This window comes from Leopardus geoffroyi, chromosome A3 (assembly GCF_018350155.1).
Source record: "Leopardus geoffroyi isolate Oge1 chromosome A3, O.geoffroyi_Oge1_pat1.0, whole genome shotgun sequence".
Lineage (NCBI taxonomy): Eukaryota > Metazoa > Chordata > Mammalia > Carnivora > Felidae > Leopardus > Leopardus geoffroyi.
This window is the reverse complement of record NC_059336.1, coordinates 87822187-87843994: the sequence shown is the minus strand read 5'-3', so window position 1 is coordinate 87843994 and position 21808 is coordinate 87822187. Positions and strand designations below refer to the sequence as shown.

Sequence of the window (21808 nt, the reverse complement as noted above, 5' to 3'; positions counted from 1 at the left end):
ACAAGAGGCAGAATTTTCCAGCGGTCCCTCATCCTGGAAGCCTTGTTCCTGGTGGGCTGAGAGGGAGGGGAGGTATTGGGGACACCCAAGTGTCACTTTTACAATGCTAGGGCCCAGGATAGAGACTGATACCCACTCTGAGGCCTTTGCCCTAACTTAAATCTCCTGGGGGGGAGGGGGTCCAAGAAATTTCTTTCTGGAGAAGGGAGACCTGGGATATAGGCTTTTGTTGAGAGAAGCTCAGATCTTTGCGCTGGAGAGTGGGAAGCCTGTGGGCACTTTTCTCCCTGTCCTCCATCCACACCATGAATCACATCTCAGCCTCCGTTGGGCTGCCTCAGGTAGAGAGCCTACCAAAATAAGTTTATGGGGGACTTTTCAGGTAGGGTCGAGTGGGGAGCCTTTGATGGGCTTGCACAGCTGCCAGGAAGGCTTCATCAAATGTCTCGCGCAGGTTCATGGCCAGAGCGTCAGTCCAGAAGTTGTTATCACCCAAGTGCCGCTTCTGGGGCACATCCTTCATGCTGACAGAGCAAAAGCCCTGGGGCACTTTCATCCTGTATGGCCGCACCGAAGGGTACAGCTCTCGGACCATCACCTCGAAAGGCAGCTGGGGCACAGGTGCCACCTGGTTGCCGGCCACTGTGCACAGTTTGGCACTACCGTGCCTGTCGGACCTCACCTTGAGGAAGCTGCGGAAGTCATGCTCTGAGCTGGGGTCCGGATGCACACCCAGGCGGATGCCCTGCGTGTAGCCGATCTGGGTGGTGGGTGATCTGGCAGGATTGTTGCTAACATTCCATGACTTGGGCTGCCTGACCATGGGCTGCATGTAGATGGGCGTGTGTGTCCTCAAGGGCTGCAGCTTGGGCCGCGGTGTCTCTCGCAGGCGCGCCTCTGGGGAGGGGTAGAAGCTCTTGGGAGGCCTCAGTCCCTGGTACTTGGTGGCCTTGGAGAGGGCCATAGCCTGGCGTGGGGTACAAGGCTCTCGCTTGGCGGTCCGGATCAGGGATTGGCCTCGGAGCAGCTGCTTGCAGTGGAGCCACTTCTTGAAATTAGCTTCTCTCAGAATTTGGTGCTCTTTCTGCAACATCAGAGGGTACAAGATAGTTGTGGAGGGCTGCCCCCTCCCCGCTTCTGTGGAAGGGGGCCCTGTGGCTATAGCCCTCGAAAACCTCAGGTGTCATTGGCCACCCATCATACAGTGCTGCCCCAGGGGAAACCTAAGTCTGATGGGAGGAACTCCTGCCTTATGGGAGCCCTTGTTCTGACAGGGAGACAACTATTACCCTATGGGAGCCCCTGGGCTGATGGGGCAGATAGACCCTCTCCCATAGAGGAGACCTCCAATCTGACACAGCCTCTGCCCTAGGTCTCCAGCGTGAGTGGGAGATACAGTCCCTGCCCTATGGGGAACCTCAAGTCTCATGGGGGAGACAAGCCTCCACCCCCAAAGAAGCCCCCAGTCTGGTAGTAGAGATATGTCCTGCCCTAAGAGAACCTCTGGTTTGATGGGGGGAAAGGCAAATCCTTGACTCTGGAAGGAGAAAGAAAGGTTTGGAAGGTCTGGAACCAGGGGAGTCGATCTGGGCAGGCTTCTTGAAGTGGTAGGCCTTGTATGTCAGGGTATATAGTTGGCTGGCTCTTTGCACCAGGTGGTGATGACTCAGCCTACCTCTCTGTTTCTGCCTCTACTAGAACTGAACCTTCAACTTGTCACAGAACTGCCCCCTTTCCATACCCTTGTTTCAGTGTCTCACTTCCCAGATTGTTGCTAAGCAATCAAGTGGTATGGAGATTGACCCAGCTTGGGAGATAGGCTCTGATTAGGCTAAGCCAATCATAATAATTCCATCAGCCTTGCCCCAGACCCAGGTCAGCCAGCACATGGCTTTCCTTTACCTCTAGGGATTGGAGCAAGAATGGACATATGATCCAGTGAGGCCAGTAAGAGATAAGGGGAGAGCTGCAAGGGGCTTCTGGGAAAGTTTAGAGTCGTGGGAATGGACGAGCTTTGCCTCCTCTGGGCACATGGGACTGGGTGACACTAACAACAGAAGAGGGTAGGGTTGAGAAAGCTGGAGAAAAATGCAGCTGGAACCAAGCTGGAGTACTGGATTTTGCCAGGCCTGATGCCCTCCCCACTTTTGGATTCACTGAGGATTCCCAGGGCCTTCTTTTTGGTTTTTTGGACTTGCATCCTATATAATGACACCTGCTTAAAATCCTTTAGCCACTTCCCCATTCTTCCCCAGCCCAGGTCCATGATAGATCTGAGCCCCTGCCAAGTCTCTAGTTTGTCAATCTCCAACTCACATCCGATCCCCTACTCTCAGCATATACCACATTCTCCTGTACCTCTAGGCCTGTCCACAGGGCTGTCTGTTCCTTCTGTTTGGTTACCCCTTCCCTTCTTCTTATGGCCAACTGCTGCCCATCTTTAAAGATCCTCTTAACCATTATCTCTCTGGCATCTTCCTGGACCCTTCCTCCTCTGTGGGAATATAACCCACCTCCTTTACTAGACCCTAAGCTTCTTGAGTGAGGGGACCACATCTCATTTTTCTTTGGCGCCTCAGGGTCCAGCAGGTTCCTAGCACAGAGTACAGTGTCTGTTGGAAAGGATGCATATTTTTAAGATTTTATTTTTAAGTAATCTCTACAATCAATGTGGGGCTTGAATTCACAACCCTGAGATCAAGAGTCACATGCTCCACGGATTGAGCCAGCCAGGTGCCCCAAAGGATGGGTCTATTTAACCAATGTGAATCCCAGTATACGCAGGGAATGGGTCTCATTAGAGATTTTCCTCCTAATCCAGAAGGAGGCAATGCACTAGGGAGGGGTGCCATAAATTCTTGCTAATTTAAGCCGTATTTGCTTTCTAACACAAAGCAAGACTTTTGACGTAAAGGAGTGGCTTTTAAGGGTGGAATTTCAGAGGATGGGGAGAGGGAGGCTTTTTCTGGGTGGGATTGCTACCAGCCACTCTTCTAAATAACTGTGCATGTGAGTGCACTTGTCCTCTGCTCACATGCTTGGATAGCAGTGGCTGCTGGGAACCCCTGTCCACCCCTCCCACTTACTTGATACTCAGTCAGGTAGTCCTGTTCCATGAGGGCCAGCTGGTCCTTGAGCGTCTTCAATTTCCCCATCTCACAAGCAAAGTCCTTCTTGTCCCGTTTCCACATGGCATCCTTCAAGAACCTGGTGCCAAGGTAGGGGTGTGTGTCATCCTGATGACTGAGCTTTAGCCAAGGCTGGGAAGACTGGCTGCTGAAGGCCTGATATGGGTGAGAGGAGCCACCAGAGACACATTCCTCCACTGCTCAAGGCCCCTCTGACTAACTACTGTCATTTGAGGTGAGAGAGGAAAGTGACTGATGGTCTGATCACCACCCTCCTGCTGAGGACCCAGGGCCTCTGGAGAAGGAAGGGTAATGCTAAACCCAAAGGAGTGAGGCCCTGCGGAAAGCCCTGGGAATAATATCCTGGGCAGGAGTCTCCTCAGCAGACTTCTCTCCCAGCCCGGACCCCCCCTCTCAAAAGTTCTTAGGTGAGGGCCCCAGGGGAAGGGCGGCAGGCTGTGGGTGGTTCTCAGTCTCTCACCTGGCACAGTCGCGGTGATTCCATATTTTGCAGTAGTCGATGGGTTTGCAGCCCATGGCATCTCGGGCATGGACATCGGCCCCATTTTGCACCAGGACCTTCACACATTTCAGCAGGCCCTGGCAGGCCGCCAGGTGGAGGGGTGTGGAGCCATTGCACGTCTGACTGTAGAGGGCCCCACCAGGGGGGAAGAGGGCAGAGAGGAGGGACAAAGGGCATCTGCCCATCAGAGAGGTGGGCAAACTGGCTTCCAGACTTGCTCTGCCACTAGCCCACTGGGTGACTCTGGCACATCCCTTCTCCTCCCTAAGCTTCAGTTTCCTCAACTGTGGAAGGAGGGTTTGGACTAAGTGAATGATAAAAGTCTGATTATACGGAAATGCAACTGTTAAGAACTGCTGGAAGAAGAGCTGGGTTGGCTGGAGCTTAGAGGCACTAACCTTACTGGTTCATAAGTCAGTCAGCCCTCCTGTACCTACCCCTGCCTGGCCATGACGCACAAGGCCTGAATGACCTGAGCCCTGCCTCCACCTCAGCCTCATCTTCTGACCTTGCCCCACTCTTTGCCAACATGTGATCTTTGCACATCATATTCCCTCTGCCTGGGACACTTTTCCCTGGTTCTTTGCATGGCTGGCTTGCTCCCAGTTTTGCAATTTAAATGTCATGTCCTTAGAGGTGACTTCCCCTTCCAAGATGGATCCTCTCCCTGCCTCTTTTACTCACCACCTCATCACCCTGTTTATTTCTTGTAACCACTCACTACATTGTCATTTTGATCATTTATTACTTAACTTCCTGTCTGCTCCTGCACTAGTATATCAGCTTCATAAGAGCAGGGACCGTTTCTATGTCTTCACTGCTCTATTCCTCAACTCTGGCTTGGCGCTCTGTGTATACAAATGAGTGCAGTCCCTCATATGCCATCCATGCCCTTTTCATGTACTTCCTCCATTACCACAATAGTCTCATGTCATCCTCTCAAATTTCAGTTGAAAACACTGAGGAAATAGTTCCCAAACTTTGCTGCAAATTAGAAATACTTGGGGATATTTTAGGCTTTCCAAGGCCCAGACCACACCCCATACCAATTTCAACCTTTGATTGAAACCACAGGCACTGGTATTTGTGAAGCTCCACAGGTGACTCTAGTGTACTGACAAGCTGGGGAACCAGAGCACTGAGGCTAAGGGTCAAGTGGCTTCCCTGAGGTCTTTCCGTTTGCTAGCAGATGGCAAAGCTGGGATGTGAACTAGGCCTGTCCTCTCCCAGAGCCTGATCTCCTTACCACACTATGTGGGCTCGTTGGCTGCATTATGTGGGACCCAATCCTTGTCACCCCATAGCCCTCTCCCTGTCCTGCATGGATCTGCCTACCTGGAAGTGGGGTTCCTATCTGCCCACGCTCCAAGACACTTTCTGGACACAGGCTGGACTCACGTGTTGAGGGCCGCCCCTTGCTTAAGCAGGTAGTGAATGCAGGGGAGGATCATGGTCTTGTTGTCCTTGTGGATGGCCAGGTGCAGGGGTGTCTGGCCATTGTTGGTGGGCAGGTCCACCGGAAACTTGTACTCCTCTACCAAGACCTTCAGGCATGCAAGGTTGCCACTCTGGGCTGCGAAGTGGATGGCAGTGAAACCCTGTGGAGACCAGAGGAGGACAGGAGAAGACTGAGCAGGGCTCACAACCTATCCTAGAGAGCAATTCCTTAGGATTACCCATCCCTCTTCCCTGACCCCCAGGGATCCCTTGCTCACACTCCTTTCCCACCCCCCAGCCCCATATGTGCGCACCCTTGCTGGCTGCCCCCAAATGGCTCTCCCACAGTAGCAAGGTGAATTAGGACAATCTACACAGAAAAGGACATCTGCGGATGCTGCATAGGCACATCTTTGCCAGGGAACAAGTATGTCAGGAGATTTTTGTGAGTGCAGAGGACTTCAGGTCTTGCCCCCAAGCTCCAAGGCCTCACCTTGTCATCTGCCGGGATTTCCTCACGGTGCCGACTCAGACAGAACCGCAACCATTCCAGGTTGCCCAGCGCCGCCGCGTACAACTCGTAGTAGCTCCCTATGGCCCTCTTGTCCCACTCATCCGGGTTAGAGTTGTAGCGCAAGTGGAGGGTTGGAAGCGAGGAGGTGAGTGAGAAAGCGGAGTCCCGGTCTGGGCCGGAGGCCCTGCAGAGGGGACGTGCGTGACGGCAAGGGCTGTCACTGAGCACCGGGGTGTTTCTGGAGGCCAGGCCAGGGTTCGCTGGTCAGCAGGGCAATGAGGAAGCCACTGTCCCCGGGCACCTCTCCGGAGGCAAGCCCGGACCCCAGCCCGGCTCTCGGGCTCCTAGGGCTCCTGCACAAGGCCCCCACCCCAATTGGGTCCTGCCCCTCCTGGGAGGCCCTGCAGCCCGGGACCACCTCATCCCCGGCTCACCTGGGCTGCTTGAGCGACGAACCACCCCAGGAGACCTTGTGGGAGAATTTCTCCGCTGGCGGCATGGCGACACTTGTTTGCGGGGACTGCCCCCGCCCGCGCCACCCTCCCGAGGGTGTTCGAACTTGCGCTCTGGGCAGCGCCGCTCCTCCGAGGAGCCGCGCCACCTCGCGGCTTAGTAACCGCCGGCTCCCGGGCGGCGAAGACCCGTTAGCGTCCCTGGCTATCTCGGCCGGGCAGGCCGTCTTCAGGAGATCCTGCCGCGGGATCCCCGCCGCCCTGCGCGCCTTGGAAACAGCATCAACCACACACAAACCAGAAGACACAGAGGTTTTGTTTCTGATTATAAAATTAATACGTGCTGATTGTAAAAACAGAGAAAAAGATGACGAGAAAATCAGAATCCAGCCACCCACAGAAACCACAGTCTGTTACGATACGTATGTACATATCATATAGATATTTTTTGGACTTCTTTTCGTTTAGCGTTTTATCATGAACTGACCCCCACTGTCATGCCACGTACTAAACGTACATTATGACGCAACCGCAACCCAGCATCATAATGGACATGCTATCATTTCGCATGTGCGTTGGAAAACAAAATGATTCATCTTGGTTGTTTCCTTAGGATGGATTCCTGGAAGTAGAATTACTAGGTAAAAAGGAATGAACATTCTTAAAGGGTTGGTATGTGTTTCCAAACTGCCCGCCGGCAAGGTTTCATATTCATTTACACTTCATTTTTTTTTTTAATGTTTATTTGTTTTTGAGAGGGAGAGCACACACGTGCATGAGCATGAATAGGGGAGGGGCAGAGGGAGAGGGAGACACAGAATCTGAAGCAGGCTCCAGGCTCCAAGCTGTCAGCACAGAGTCGGACCCAGGCTGGAACCCACACCAGCCCCCACGCAAGAGACCTGAGCCGAGATCACTTAACCAACTGAGACTCGCAGGCCCCCCTTCATTTATACTTCTACCTGCAGTCAAGCAGGTTCACTGCACATCACCTGTGTGACTTTGGATGAGTTACTTGACCTCTGTGTCTTAGTTTCTGCACTGGCAAAATGGGAATAATACTACCTACCAAACAAGGAGGGAGGGAATTGGAGCAGTGAGACTGGGCCAGCTACCTATGAATTTGCTATTATTAAAAGCACATACTTGAACCATCATCACCAGCCCTGAATAGTATGACTTTAAATAAACATTTGTTAATTTGGTAGTGGGAATGTTCTTATTTGACTTCCTGATTACTACCAAGAGTTAAATAATCATCAGTGTTTTTCTCTTCTGGGAATCATCTGTTTATTCACATTGTTCTTTGAGGGTCCTAAAAGTGTTTCTTACTGATTTGTAAAACCTATTAACATAGTAACCCTTTATACATATTTTGCTGTCAATGTTTTCCTCAGTTTGCCTTTTTAAGTTTTTATAATACATGGCAGTCAGGCCATCAGTGTTGCTTGAGTCACTGTTGAGTGTTACTGAACCATATCCACATTCCATCCCTTCTCAGGGGAGAATGACCCCAAGCTTATCAGACGTTTACTGAGGCCCCAGGGTCAAATGTAGATATACCCGACCATACCACCCACTTCTGACTACCTTCTCCCCTCTGTGCCACATCATTCCTGGTATTTCCCCCAGAGAAATCTAAGAAGGGGGGTGCAGTTTCTCCCAAGACCACAGAGACCTACAGGGAGGGACAAAAATGCAGATTCTCCACCCTGAAGCAGCTCTCCCTCATTCCAGGGAAACCTCTTCTGGTAGCCCACTTGCCTTCCCAACCCCAGTGGTCCAAAGGCATCAGCACCCCTCCTATGCACCTTAAAAGCCAGCAAATTCTACTGGATACCTTCCCCAGGTGGGGCCTTAACAACTGGCTTCTAATGAACAAATTAAGATAAAGTGACAATGCGTTGCAGGGACAAAGCTTGAGGAGGTCCTGGCAGTTGGGGGATTCTGTGGACTGTTGTTTCTGGGGTGCTAGGATCCTAAGAATGACAGCAAGCCCTATGTATGTGTTGGGGTTAGAGAGTGTGTCAACCTTAATTATCCTTCCGTGGGTTATCTTGCAGTCTCTATACCAGTGGTTGCCATCTGGCTGTACCTGGGGGGAAAATATTGATGCAGAGGACTTCTGCCTACAGATTCGTATTAATTGATCTGGTTTGGAGCCTGGGCCTTGGTATTTTGCAAAGTTCTCTAGGTGATTCTCAAGTGCTTGATACAGGCTTAACAACCTTTTGTTCTTGCCCAGTGCAGGGACTCCAGGCAGAGGGATGGAGCGTGGGAGTGGGCGGGGTGTGGACCGTGAGCACTCAGGCGGTTGGTTGGGTGTGTGGAACTCGAGGCGGGCGTAGAACGGGTGTAGCAGGGGTCCCAGGACACAGTCTGGGGTCTGACTGTGGGCAGGGCTAGAGCGCTGTGTCTGACGCGGGGTCCTGCGGCGCCCCCTCGCGGGAGTAGAACTCATCCAACACGCTCTGCGGGATGCGCTTCAGCATCTCCTTGGGGAAGATGCGCAACAGCTTCCAGCCCAGGTCCAAGGACTCAAACACGGAGCGGTTCTCGTAGGGACCTAGGGACAGAGTAGGAGTGTGTGCATGTGCGTGCGTGCGTGCATACGTAGCCATGTAAGGGAGTTACTGCCTGACCACCCCCAATGCGCCTCACCCTGGTTGATGAAGTTCTTCTCGAACTTCTGCAGGAATTCCAGGTAGAGCAGGTCCTCGGAAGTGAGCGCCTCCTCCCCCACCACCGCCTTCATGGCCTGCACATCCTTCCCGATGGCATAGCAAGCATACTGGGTGAAGGGGGGAGAGATGGTCCATCGGTCACCGCAAGCATATCACAGAAGTCCAATGGCCCCCAATTTGGCTGTGTGGGGACCCCAAAGGGGGAGGGATTTTGCCAGAGAAAAGCTCGTGGTCCGGGTACCGGCACAAACCTCCAGCTTCTGAAACTAACTTACCCGCCAGCCCCTGGGCCCTCTCCTTCTTACCAGTTGGTTGGAGACATCTCCATGGTCCTTTCTCGTCATGCCCTCCCCAATGGCGGACTTCATTAGCCTCGACAGGGAAGGGAGCACATTGATGGGGGGATAGATCTGGGGGAGCAAAGGAAGCGAGTGGCAGAAGGCAGGGTCCAAACTTTCCTTTCCTTCCTACCCTTACTTGTCTCTCCTCCCCCTGAGAATCTTAAGAGACTGGTCCTCACTCATCTGACAGAGAGGTGGGCTGCTCATACCTTGCCCTCCTTTATGGCCCACAAATTCTAGGGCTTGGGATGCAGGTGTCTATAGGTGTGCTCCTGGACAGGAGGGTGGAGGGCAGAGATGACATGACATTAGGTAATGAAAGTCACTACTTAAAAACTTTTGGTTATTTGGACAAAAACCAGGTTAAAGCTTCCTAGTTAATAGCTGCAAAGAAGGAACCTACTAAGCAAAGAGGAAAAAGTCACAGGGGTTGCCTTTAACCTCAGATGGGACAGACACATTTTCTCACCTGTTAGCACATTATTCACCATCTACTTGTGTCAGTTACCCATTGTTTTGTTCACCAAAGCAAATTACCAGAAAGGAAAGAGAAGTGGTATTCATTTAGTATCTACTATCTGCTGGATGCTTTCTACATGCCACCACGCACTCCACTGTGTGATAAATACTATTATTTCTATTTTATAGGTAAGGAAGCCTAGGATCAGAAAGATTATTTTCTCAAGGTTCCAGTCAGGTAGGCTGGATTCTAGCCAGACTTGTCTTGTGTCTGTGAACCACACAGTCTTCCCGGGTCATCTCCTCTTTGGAGTTAGCCTTGCCTGGCCCCTCCTAATTCACAGAGAAATCAAGCATGGCAGGTGATGGGACATCAGACAGCCAGTGTCTCTGGGGGTGGTGAGGAGAGCACTAGGTGGGTAGGGAGGGGACAGTACCTGTCTGTTATGAAGCTGTCTATCCACGTAGATCTGTCCCTCTGTGATGAAGCCCGTCAGGTCTGGGATTGGGTGGGTGATATCTGCAAATAAATGCACTGGTCTCAGTGTAGACATGGCCCACATCTCCACCCAGTCAGGGCCACATGGGTTCTATTCCTCTCATGGGAGTGATGGGGTATGTGGAGGCGAGGAAAAGACAGTGAACTCCTTGATGGATGAACAGAGCTACTGCACATCTATGCAAAAAACCGTGAGCCCTTTAAGCATCCCAGTGGGAAAGGAGGGCAGTACGGCTGCAGAGGGTATTGGGCAGTGAAGAGGCTCACCATCATTGGGCATGGTGAGGATGGGGATCTGAGTGATGGATCCTCCCCGGCCTTCCACACGGCCTGCCCGCTCATAGATGGTGGCCAGGTCTGTGTACATGTATCCTGGGAAACCTCGGCGCCCGGGCACCTCCTCTCTGGCAGCGGAGACCTGCGATATCAGTGTCACTGGGGTAAGGAAGGGGGCAAGAGGCTAATACAAGGAAGGGCGAGTGGGAGGTTCAGTGACTATGAGAAATGGAATAGGGGCAAGCCTGGGTGGGAGAGCTTTGGGGTGTAGGGACCAGGGAGAGGCAGGCGTGACCCTGACACCCTTCACCAGCTGCCTCACCTCCCGCAAGGCCTCTGCGTAGGAACTCATGTCGGTCAGTATGACCAGCACGTGCTTCTCACACTGGTAGGCGAGAAATTCAGCAGTGGTCAGTGCCAGGCGTGGGGTGATGATCCGCTCGATCCTGGAGGTACAGCCAGTGTTTAGAGAGCTCAGAGGTCCATTTAGCCCCAGTGCTGAGTGGAAAGGGAACCGTGCATAGCAGCAGAGGAGTGGACAAGATGAGCCTCCGCTCCCAGCCCCCAGGTCACGGCTATGGTTCTTGGGGGTGGACAGTCCGCCGATCCTGACACTCCTCCTTCCTGTTCAAGGTAGGAAGGGGTAGGGAGCCTGGGACAGGCAGAGAGTTGAGTGAGAGTGGGACAGGCAGGGCCGGGAGTGTCTGGCAAGGGTGACAGCACCCTGTCCCTGTGGGCCCAAAAGTTAGGGGCTCTGGCCCATCAGAGCGAGGCAGGGACAGGGCTCCTGCTGTAGCTCTCTCTTCCCCAGCCTCCCCTGCCCCCTCATCCCCCTGCACTTGGCTCAGCTGGGGCACCCTCTGGATTCTTTCTGTAAGGTTCCCCTCACTACTCCAGAGCACACTTAGTGGGCATGCTCTGTACACTTGCCCTGCCCCCTTGGCAGCCCCCTTCCACTTGGAGCTCTCCTGAATCCCTTCCTCTGGCTCCAGGTGCCTTCAATCCTCAAGCTCTGAGCCTGTGGGCCTTTCCTCTGGTGACATCATCCCGGCCTCCAGAATTCTGTTACTTACTTTTAGGAATACCTTCAGTACCCAGGACAGCTTATTAGATGTTTTTTCTTCATCCACCTGACCTACTGATTTAAACTCACATTTCCTAAACTTTAAAAATAGCAGTTTTTCCAGATGAATAAACAAACAAAAAAGCAGAATCAGACCTATACACACAGAGAATAAACGAATGGTTGCTAGAGGGTAGGGGTGGGGAGATGGGTGAAATGGGTGAAGGGGAGTGGGAGATCCAGGCTTCCAGTTATGGAATGAATAAGTCACAGGGATGAAAGGCACAGCGGAGGGAATATAGTCAATGGTATGGTAATGATGTTGCTTGGGGACAGATGGCAGCTACACTTGTGAGCACAGCATACCCTATAGAGAAATTCAGTCACAATGTTGCACACCTAAAACTAACGTGACAGTATATGTCAACTATACTCAAATAAAAAAAATTAACAAATAGCAGTTTTTGCAAACAAAGCGTTTAAGGAAATCTGTCTATAGTGGGGACTTTGGTGGTGGTGCAAGGATGGGGAGCCCTGACTTGGGACAGTGGCTGGATGCAGACTATAGGAAGGACAGAGGACTGCAGGTGGCAGGCAGGGTTGTGGGCTGTCCCTACCCCTTACCGAGCCTCAGTTTTCCCCTCTGCACAACCAGGGGTTGGGCCAATGGCTGTGGTTCTGGGATACTTCTGAGCCCTGGTACTCTGGATTTTGGGAGGGGATGGGGACTGCTGCCTGAAGGCAGTCTGGGTACCAGGGGATGGCTCACGTGGGGTCGTTGGCCAAGTTCAGGAAGAGGCAGACGTTCCCCATGGTACCGTTCTGCTCGAAGTCGGACTTGAAGAACCTGGCTGTCTCCATGTTCACCTGGACACACAGCAGGGAGGGCTGGAGAGGGGTCCCTGCAGCCTAAGGGCAGGGGCCCTGGCCCCTCCCATCTCTTCTCAGTAAAGCCTGTTGACTGACTGGCTAACGGTTCCTGGGATGACCCTGTACTTGAGAAGGCAGGGGCTGGGTTGCTCTCATCTTTGGGATCTCATCAGGTTCCCAAAGAGTTCAGATTTCTTCAGGTTGAGCTCTTCTCAGTGCCATCCCAACCCCTTACTTAGCCAGCTGCTCCCCTGCTAAAACCCTCCTCTGGCCCTCTGAGGGCCCCATCATATCCCCTCTCTGAAGGTGTCTTGTCTCCCCAAATTCCCTGACTTCTCCCTCCTCCAGGTCATCCTGGGCTCATCTTATAGCTGCCATGTCCTTTGGGATGGCTTGAGGGACACACTGTCCTAGTCACTGAGCCCACCTTCAGTCATGCTTTTGCCTCTCCCACCAGGCAGGCCTGGACTCTGACAGCTTCTCAGGGAGAAGAATTATGCCTCCCTCATCAGATCAGACAGAGCCAGGGTCCAAGGGAGACAAGGCTGCCAGAACTTGCCAATCTGCCCAGTTCCTCTTACCCCCATGGCTGCAAAGACAATGGCAAAGTTGTCATCGTGATAATCCAGCACAGCCTTGGACTTCTTCACCAGCCCAGCCTGGCGGCAGATCTGGGCGGCAATCTGGGGTGGAGTGGATTGGGAGGACGAACATCAGAACCAGAGCCCAGACCCAGAGTCCAGCCCACTCAGCACCACTGAGGATGATGGATGGAGCAATTTCCAATCCATCCTCCTGCCAAGGCCTTTGGCAGGAGGGATCCCAGGGCAGAAAGGCGAAAGGGCTGCCCCAGGCCCCACAGCCTTTCCCAGGGTGGAGGCTTGAAGACCTGCTTGGGGACAATGAGGAGGCCTATGCAGCTCCAAGTCCATGAACTGCCAAAGGACAACTTCCAGTCTAGATGACGAAGACCCCTGCTTGGCTGGTCCCTGACTGCTTGACACAGGAGACCGTCCTCACTGGCCCACCAGCCCTGGCCTCTGCCTCATCCCTTCCTCTTGGTCATGTCCGCAGGACCCCGCAGGCCTCACCTCATTGTGGGGGAGCCCGGCTGCTGAGAAGATAGGGATCTTCTGACCACGGGCAATGCTATTCATGACATCGATGGGAGAGATGCCCGTCTGAATCATCTCCTCAGGGTAGATGCGGTCATGGGGGTTGATGGGCTGGCCTGGGAGAGGACGATCATGGACCCATGCTCAAGGGCTCAAGTCCCTCCCTGCCCTCCCCCAACCCTGCTCCAGACTCCAGAGCAGCACTATTTGACAGAATTTTCTGTGGTGATGAAAATGTGCTCTAACTACACTGCCCAGTTACACTAGCCCTAGCCACATGTGGCATTGGGTGCATGAGATGTGGTTTTGAAATGAAAGTTGATTCCATTTGAATTAATTCGTATTTAAATAGCCACAGTTCAGTACTCCCTTGGATAGCACTACCTGGCACATTGGAAGCAGCAGGCAGGTGGGAGGAGTCCAGGCTGAGCAGATGTTTTGTGGGGCACGAAGGAACTGAGGATGACCTGGGGAGCTGTCTGAGTGGATGTGTTTGCTCCGCTCTGCGTCTGACTTGCTGAGTGGTTTGGGGCCAGCCACAGACCTCTGTGGGCCTCCATCTTGTCCTCAGAACTGACAGGATTGGAGGACTCAGGATGGCCTCCCACCGGGAAGGGGCTGTGTTTGCTTCTGCAAGCCACCCCAGGCAGCTCTGAGGGATGGGGACAGGGAACTGGAAGGCAGGAGAGTGATGGTCCTGGGGCACACATAGAACTTTGCACATGATGATGGCATTTAAAGGAACTGGATATGAAGGGCTTACAGCAGTATCTCAGGCTCTGTGGCAGATTTGGGGACAGACAGGCCTCTACAGTGCTCAGAGCACACCTGATCTGCCTGGTAGTCTGACCAGCCTTTGGAGGTGAGCCCTGGCCAATTGCCCCTGGCCTGTGTCTGGGGCAGAAATTCCAAGGGCAACATGGCAAAGGTGATGGCTAGGGGTGGGGAAGGTGGATGGAAGCTGGGTCCTGAAAGCTGTCCAGAGCCTCTCTGGTCACTCACCATTGATGTCCAGGAAGTCCTCTGCCATGACCACTGGCCCCTTGTCAATGGGCTTACCGGAGCCATTGAAAACCCGACCTGAGGGTGGGGGAGGATGTTGGGAGATGCTTAGGGCCAGCCCCACGTCTCCCTCACTGCTGCTCACCATCCACACCACCACTGGCTCCCACCTGCCTGTTACATGTCCCTCTCCCCTCAACCCTCCGTTATCCCCAGAGAGCTGGCTACCGTGACTGTTTCCTTGGGGATCTTCCCTCCTTGCCTGGAAATCTTTACAGCAGAGGCCTTGGCCCAGGAAATGACTCTAATGGAGGGTTTTAGGGCTGGAAAGAGGAGAGGTCCAGGTATGGCAGCTCTTGGTAGAAAGTTGGAGGATGTGCACTCTGTTTCAGCCTAACCACAAATAGATGGTTACCTACTGTGCCTCCAGTTTATTGAAACTGCCTTCCTCATTTACTGGACATCTGCTGCATGTCCAGCCCTGAGCTGGAGCTGGGGGTCAAAGAGAGGACAAAACCTCTGACCTGTATGAACTCACAGGGAGGCAGACATGCAAAGAGTCAATGGCTATGCAGTGCTAAGTGTGTGGTTAGGGAAGCTAGGCTGGGAGGACACAGGAGCTCCCCATCCCACCTCACCCCCACCCTTACCTAGCATGTCCTCTGACACTGGAGTCCGTAGGATGTCCCCTGTGAATTCGCAGGTGGTCTTCTGGGCATCGATCCCAGAGGTTCCTTCAAACACCTATGGGACAAGAGGTTACTCTAATAAGGGGCTTGCTGGGGACAATGGGGCCTTCCATTCTATGCTCCCTTGGAACCCAGCTCTAGGCAAGACACTCTGGGAAAATAGGACTTTTTTTTTGCCTTCAGAGCTTATAAGATAGTCAGGAACTTTGGGTCTGTTCATTTATTCAGCCAACATGGCACTGACACCACTTACCTGAACAATTGCCTTGGTCCCTGACACCTCAAGCACCTGCCCGCTTCTCTGAGTCCCATCAGGGAGGGTGAAGTTGACAATCTCAGCGTACTGGGCAAACTAGCAGGAGAGGAGAGCAGACATGAGACCAGAGCAATGGTGAGACCAGAGGTGAGGTCCCTGTCTCCTCCCATCTCTCCCTGACCCTGTCTCAAGCTTCTATCTCCCCTCTTGGAAGTGAGCTTGAGGGGCTGGGAAGTGCAACGTTTGAATTCTGTTTGGGAGTCAGTGTACCTGGACGGGTAGGGGTGTCAACTTTAGAGTTGGGAGACCAGGGTTAAAATTGAAGCTCTGATGCTTAGAAGCTGTGTGACCTTGTGGAAGTTCCTTATTGTCTCTGAGCCTCATCTTTCAAATGGGGATGATAATAATACCTACTTCAAAGAGCTTGTATGGAGAGAAAGTGATATGTGTAAAGTCATTAGCTGGTGCCCGGCACCTTGTAACAGCTCTGTAAAATGTAGTAGTTATTATGGCTGTTCAGGTCCCGTGGACAGTTGTTTCTGCCCCTGGGGACTAATGGTGAAAACACTGGCACAGTGCTCTCCTGGGCTGCCAGGTGTCCCCTTGTGCCAGTGGCAGTCTTTCCCTAGCTATGGGGCTGGGGTTGATTCACATGTCACCCTCACAGGGTTCAGGAATAAAAAGAATCAGGCAATCACTTCTCTTTTGGCTATGATCAAGTGTAGTATCTTTTCTTGTCAGTTTAAAAAGAACCAGGCTAATATCTAGAATATATAAAGAACTCTTACAACTCAAAAGTAAAAATACAAATACCCTACCTTAAAAAATGGGCAAAGGATCTAAATACATATTTCTCTGAAGAAGATATGCAAACAACCAGTAAGCACATAAGCACATGTTGATGCTCAACGTCATTAGCCACTAAAGAAATGCAGACCAATGAGATGCCACTTCACACTCACGAATGTGGCTATAATAAAAAAGACAGATGATCATGAGTGTTGTTGAGGGTGTGGAGAATTTGGAACCCTTGGACACTGCTGGTGGGAATGTAAAATGGTGCCACCACTTTGGAACACAGTCTAGCACTTCCTCGAAAGGTTAAATACAGAGATACTGGATGAGCCAGCAATTACACTCCCAGGTATTAAACCCAAGAGGAATGAAAACACATGACCACACAGAAACTTGTGTATGAAAGCATGTAAGTGTTCATAATCAAGTAGCCTCATTATTCATAATAGCCCTAAAGTGAAAACAACCCAAATGTCCACAAACTGATGAATGGTTAAACAAAAGATGGTGTATCTGTAGCATGGAATATTATCCGGCCTTAAAAAGGAATGAAATATGATAATATGCTGCAACATAGATGAGCCTCGAAACATGCTAAGAGAAGCCAGACACAACAGGCCACGTCTCATATGATTCCATTGAAATGAAGTGTCTGAAATAGCCAAATCCATGAAGATAGAAAGATTAGGGGTTGCTGGGGGCTGGACGGAGAGAGGATTGGGGGTGATGACTAACAGGTACAAGTGTTCTTTTGGAGGAGATGAAAATGTTCTGGAATCAAGTGGTCGTGATCGTTGCATAACTCTGTGTATATACGAAAAGCCACTGAACTGTGCGCTTTAAAAGAATGAAGGTTATGATATGTGAATTATAATTTAATTAAAAAATGATTAGGCTGTCCCTCCAGGACCATAGGCAGCAGGTCGGGCAGGTGGAGGTCTGCCCCAAGGGAATCCTGAGCTCTGCAGTCTGCACATGCTCAGGAAACCAGGTTCCTGGTCTTTCCCCACATCTAGAAGAGGCTGTGAGCTGGGCCAAGGAGTCTGGGCTGAGAGAGCAGACCCTCCCCACTGACACTGGCTGTCAGCACCAAGAGAGCTAAGCCCTGTACCTGTACTTGCACTTTCTTTCTGGGGAGGCACCAGAGAGAATGCATAGCATCCTTCAGGCTCCCTCACCTTGCTTCCCAGGTGGTTGATTTACTTCAGGGAGTAAGTCATAATCATAATCTTTTTTTTTAAGTTTATTTATTTATTTTGAGAAAGAGAGAGAGAGAGAGAGAGAGAGAACTAGCACAAGTGGGACAGGGGCAGAGAGAGAGAGAATATCCCAAGCAGGCTCCGCACTGTCAGTGCAGAGCCAGATGTGGGGGCTTGAACTCATGAACCACGAGATCATGACCTGAGCAGAAATCAGATGCTTAACCAACTGAGCCACCCAGGCACCCCCATAATCGTAATTTGATAAAGATAAATGATAAAAATATGATATTTTTTTTATCCCCACTCCCCACAGTGTTCCTAGAAGTTAATGTACTCCTCTAAATAACTCCTTTGGATATCAGAGGAAATAAAAACTTAAATGATAAATGAAATAGAAAAGAATGAAAAAGGGTATCACTTCATGTCATGACCTATAGAATAAATCAAGCTGTATCATGTTTTCTGACCATAATCAGAATAAGTTTGAAATCAATAATAAAAAGATAGTTAGAAAAAACATGTATTTGGAAATTTAAATTTTTTTTTTTCAACGTTTATTTATTTTTGGGACAGAGAGAGACAGAGCATGAACGGGGGAGGGGCAGAGAGAGAGGGAGACACAGAATCGGAAACAGGCTCCAGGCTCTGAGCCATCAGCCCAGAGCCTGACGCGGGGCTCGAACTCACGGACCGCGAGATCGTGACCTGGCTGAAGTCGGACGCTTAACCGACTGCGCCACCCAGGCGCCCCTGGAAATTTAAACACCTAATATAGAGAATGTAGAATTAGAACATATTTTGTACTAATAATGAAAAACTATATATCAACATCTGTGATGCATTTAAGCTTTGAATGCTTACATTAAAAAAGAAAAAAAAATTGAGGAAGTTTAAGAGTATGCAACGTGAAAAGTTAGAAAAAAGAACAGCATTAAAACCCCCAATAAAGTAGGGTGGGGGGATGGGTGAAATAGGGAATGGGGATTAGGGAGGACACTTGTGATGAGCACCGGCTGAGGTACAGAATTGTTGAATCACTAGTTGTACACCTGAAACTAATATAACACTGTATGTTAACTAAATGGAATTAAAAGAAAATCCTTAAAAAAAAAACAATATAGTAAAAGAAATATTAGAAGGGCAGAAATCATTAATACAGAGAACAAATATATAACAAGGAAGATCAAAATCCAAAATGGTTCTTTGAAAAGCCTCATAAAATAGACATCTCTAGGGGCGCCTGGGTGGCTCAGTTGGTTAAGCGTCTGATTTCAGCTCAGGTCATGATCTCACAGTTTGTGGGTTCAAGCCCCACATCAGGCCCTGTGCTGACAGCTCAGAGCCTAGAGCCTGCTTCAGATTCTGTGTCTCCCTCTCTCTGCCCCTCCCTGGCTCATGCTCTCTCTCTCTCTCAAAAATAAATAAACATTAAAAAAAAAAAAAAAAACTAGACAAATCTCTAGCAACACTCATTAAGAAAAGGGTAAAGACATAAATAATTGTTGGAATAAAAAAGCCAAAACTAGCTATACTATACTGATAATATTAAAAAGTAACAAAAAGGAATTATAAACAACTTTATGCAATACAGTTTGGAACTTAGATGAAATGGATAAAGTCCCAAAAGAATACAACTCAAACCAAAACCAATCAAAAACTAAACAGAAAGCTGGAATAGTCCTACAATTTTTAAGATACTGCATAGGTAAAATCTTTCCACAAAGAAAACACCAGTCCCAGAGAGTTTTACATGTGAGTTCTGACAATCAAAGAACAAATAATTTGAAATTTACTTGAGCTCGTCAAAAGTAATGGATAACTGATACATGAATTCAGCAAAGTTGCAGGATACAAAATTAATGTACAAAAATCAGTTGCATTCTTATACACTAATAATGAAGCAATAGAAAGACAAATAAAGAAACTGATCCCATTCACAATTGCACCAAGAATCATAAAGTACATAGGAATAAACCTAACCAAAGATGTAAAAGATCTGTATGCTGAAAACTATAGAAAGCTTATGAAGGAAATTGAAGAAGATACAAAGAAATGGAAAAACATTCTGTGCTCATGGATTGGAAGAATAAATATTGTTAAAATGCCAATACTACCCAAAGCAATCTACACATTCAATGCAATCCCAGTCAAAATTGCACCAGCATTCTTCTCGAAGCTAGAACAAGCAATCCTAAAATTTGTATGGAGCCATAAAAGACCCCGAATAGCCAAAATAATATTGAAGAAGACCAAAGTGGGAGGCATCACAATCCCAGACTTTAGCCTCTACTACAAAGCTGCAATCATCAAGACAGCATGGTATTGGCACAAAAACAGACATGTAGACCAATGGAATAGAATGGAGGCTCCAGAATTAGACCCACAAATGTATGGCCAACTAATCTTTGACAAAACAGGAAAGAATATCCAATGGAAAAAAGACAGTTTCTTTAACAAATGGTGCTGGGGGAACTGGACAGCAACACGCAGAAGAATGAAACTAGACCACTTTCTTACACCATTCACAAAAATTAAAAATGGATGAAGGACCTAAATGTGAGACAGGAAACCATCAAACCCCTAGATGAGAAAGCAGGAAAAAACCTCTCTGATCTCAGCCTCAGCAATTTCTTACTTGACACATCTCCAAAGGCAAGGGAATTAAAAGCAAAAATGAACTATTGGGACCTCATGAAGATAAAAAGCTTCTGCACTACAAAGGAAACAATCAACAAAACTAAAAGGCAACTGACGGAATGGGAAAAGATATTTGCAAATGACATATCGGACAAAGGGCTAGTATCCAAAATCTATAAAGAACTCACCAAATTTCACACGTGAAAAACAAATGATCCAGTGAAGAAATGGGCAGAAGACATGAATAGACACTTCTCTAAAGAAGACATCCAGATGGCCAACAGGCACATGAAAAGATGCTCAACGTCACTCCTCATGAGGGAAATACAAATCAAAACCACACTGAGATACCACCTCACACCAGTCAGAGTGGCTAAAATGAACAAATCAGGAGACTATAGATGCTGGCAAGGATGTGGAGAAACGGGAACCTTCTTGCACTGTTGGTGGGAATGCAAACTGGTGCAGCCGCTCTGGAAAACAGTGTGGAGGTTCCTCAAAAAATTAAAAATAGATCTACTCTATGACCCAGCAATAGCACTGCTAGGAATTTACCCAAGGGATACAGGAGTGCTGATGCATAGGGGCACTTGTACCCCAATGTTTATAGCAGCACTGTCAACAATAGCTAAATTATGGAAAGAGCTTAAATGTCCTTTAACTGACAAATGGATAAAGAAGTTGTGGTTTATATATACAACGTAATACTACTTGGCAATGGGAAAGAATGAAATACGGCCTTTTGTAGCAACATGGATGGAACTGGAGAGTGTTATGCTAAGTGAAATAAGTCATACAGAGAAAGACAGATACCATATGTTTTCACTCTTATGTGGATCTTGATAAACTTAACAGAAGACCATGGGGAAGGGGAAGAGAAAAAAAAAGTTAGGGAGGGAGGCAAACCATAAGAGACTCTTAAAAACTGAGAATAAACTGAGGGTTGATGGGAGGGTGGGAGGGAGGGGAAAGTGGATGATGGACATCGAGGAGGGCACCTGTTGGGATGAGCACTGGGTGTTGTATAGAAACCAATTTGCCAATAAATTTCATATTAAAAAAAAAGACTAATGGAAAAGAGATGGTCTTTAATTAATTTATGGGGCAAGGATAACCTTGATACAAAATAATATAATTATGAGAAAATTATACACAATCTCACATATGAATATAGATGAAAAAGTTCTGAACAAAATACTTACAAATCAAATCCAGAAAAGTATAAAAAAGGTCAAGTTACAAACCAAATGATAAAAGAAAAATATTAAAAAACAAAAAATGAAGACAAATACACACACACATACACACAAAAATTAAAAAGACCACGTTGGAATTATTCTAGGAATTCAAGGTTAGTCTAATATTAGAAATCTAATAATGTAATTTACCTTATTAATGGATTGAAAAAATTTTTTAAAAACCTGTGATCATCTTAAAACATTCTAGAAAAAGCTTAAAAAAAAACTATCCCTGATTAAAAAATTTTGATGATTAGGGAATCATGATATCCATGATTAAAGAACAAAACTCTCTGAAAACAGAGAATAAAAGGGAAATTCCTTAACTCCAAAAAGCATCCACAAAACACTTACAGAAAATACCATATTCTGATATAATGTATAAAACATTCCCTTTAAAATTAGGAGCAAAACAATAATGCCTGCTATCATCATTCTATTCAGCATTACACTGGAAGAACTAGCCAAAATAATAAGAGGAACAGAAAATAAACATTAGAAGGAAACAAAACCTAAAATAGAGAACTCCCCCAACCCCAAATCCAGTAAAGATAGGACCCCCCAAAAACCCATAGACCAATTTCTCTTATGGATGCAGAGGTTATAAATAAACTATTAGCCAGTGAAA

General features: G+C 48.8%; 2 protein-coding genes across 2 annotated transcripts in view; both read right to left on the bottom strand.

Moving 5' to 3' along the window:
- Positions 1–327: 327 nt before the first annotated feature.
- On the bottom strand, positions 328–6144 carry ANKRD53 (ankyrin repeat domain 53). The gene is made up of 6 exons (XM_045446400.1): positions 6037–6144; positions 5582–5786; positions 5050–5249; positions 3610–3774; positions 3087–3207; positions 328–1084 (listed from the first exon to the last, which is right to left on the bottom strand). The coding sequence occupies exons 1-6, from the start codon at positions 6099–6101 to the stop codon at positions 365–367; spliced, it is 1476 nt and encodes a 491-aa protein (XP_045302356.1). The 5' UTR covers positions 6102–6144; the 3' UTR covers positions 328–364.
- Positions 6145–7386: 1242 nt separating this feature from the next.
- Positions 7387–21808, bottom strand: part of ATP6V1B1 (ATPase H+ transporting V1 subunit B1) — a 28771-nt gene continuing 14349 nt past the window's right edge. The window contains exons 3-14 of the mRNA XM_045446399.1: positions 15306–15404; positions 15014–15107; positions 14364–14441; positions 13338–13477; positions 12828–12929; positions 12146–12243; positions 10636–10759; positions 10305–10455; positions 9976–10058; positions 9044–9148; positions 8716–8845; positions 7387–8620 (exon numbers count right to left, since the gene is read on the bottom strand). Of these exons, the coding sequence (XP_045302355.1) occupies positions 8457–8620; positions 8716–8845; positions 9044–9148; positions 9976–10058; positions 10305–10455; positions 10636–10759; positions 12146–12243; positions 12828–12929; positions 13338–13477; positions 14364–14441; positions 15014–15107; positions 15306–15404 (1368 nt within the window). The 3' untranslated portion in view covers positions 7387–8456. The remainder of the gene's footprint in view (positions 8621–8715; positions 8846–9043; positions 9149–9975; positions 10059–10304; positions 10456–10635; positions 10760–12145; positions 12244–12827; positions 12930–13337; positions 13478–14363; positions 14442–15013; positions 15108–15305; positions 15405–21808) is intronic.

What these genes read in the sequence shown, in the direction of transcription:
- ANKRD53 (XM_045446400.1), bottom strand. Translation starts at nt 6,101, where the DNA reads ATGCCGCCAGCGGAGAAATTCTCCCACAAGGTCTCCTGGGGTGGTTCG. An exon ending in AATCACCGCGACTGTGCCAG is followed by an intron (nt 3,208 to 3,609) that starts GTGAGAGACTGA and finishes CCTTGGCACCAG; the next exon opens with GTTCTTGAAGGATGCCATGT. An exon ending in ACTACCTGACTGAGTATCAA is followed by an intron (nt 1,085 to 3,086) that starts GTAAGTGGGAGG and finishes CTGATGTTGCAG; the next exon opens with AAAGAGCACCAAATTCTGAG.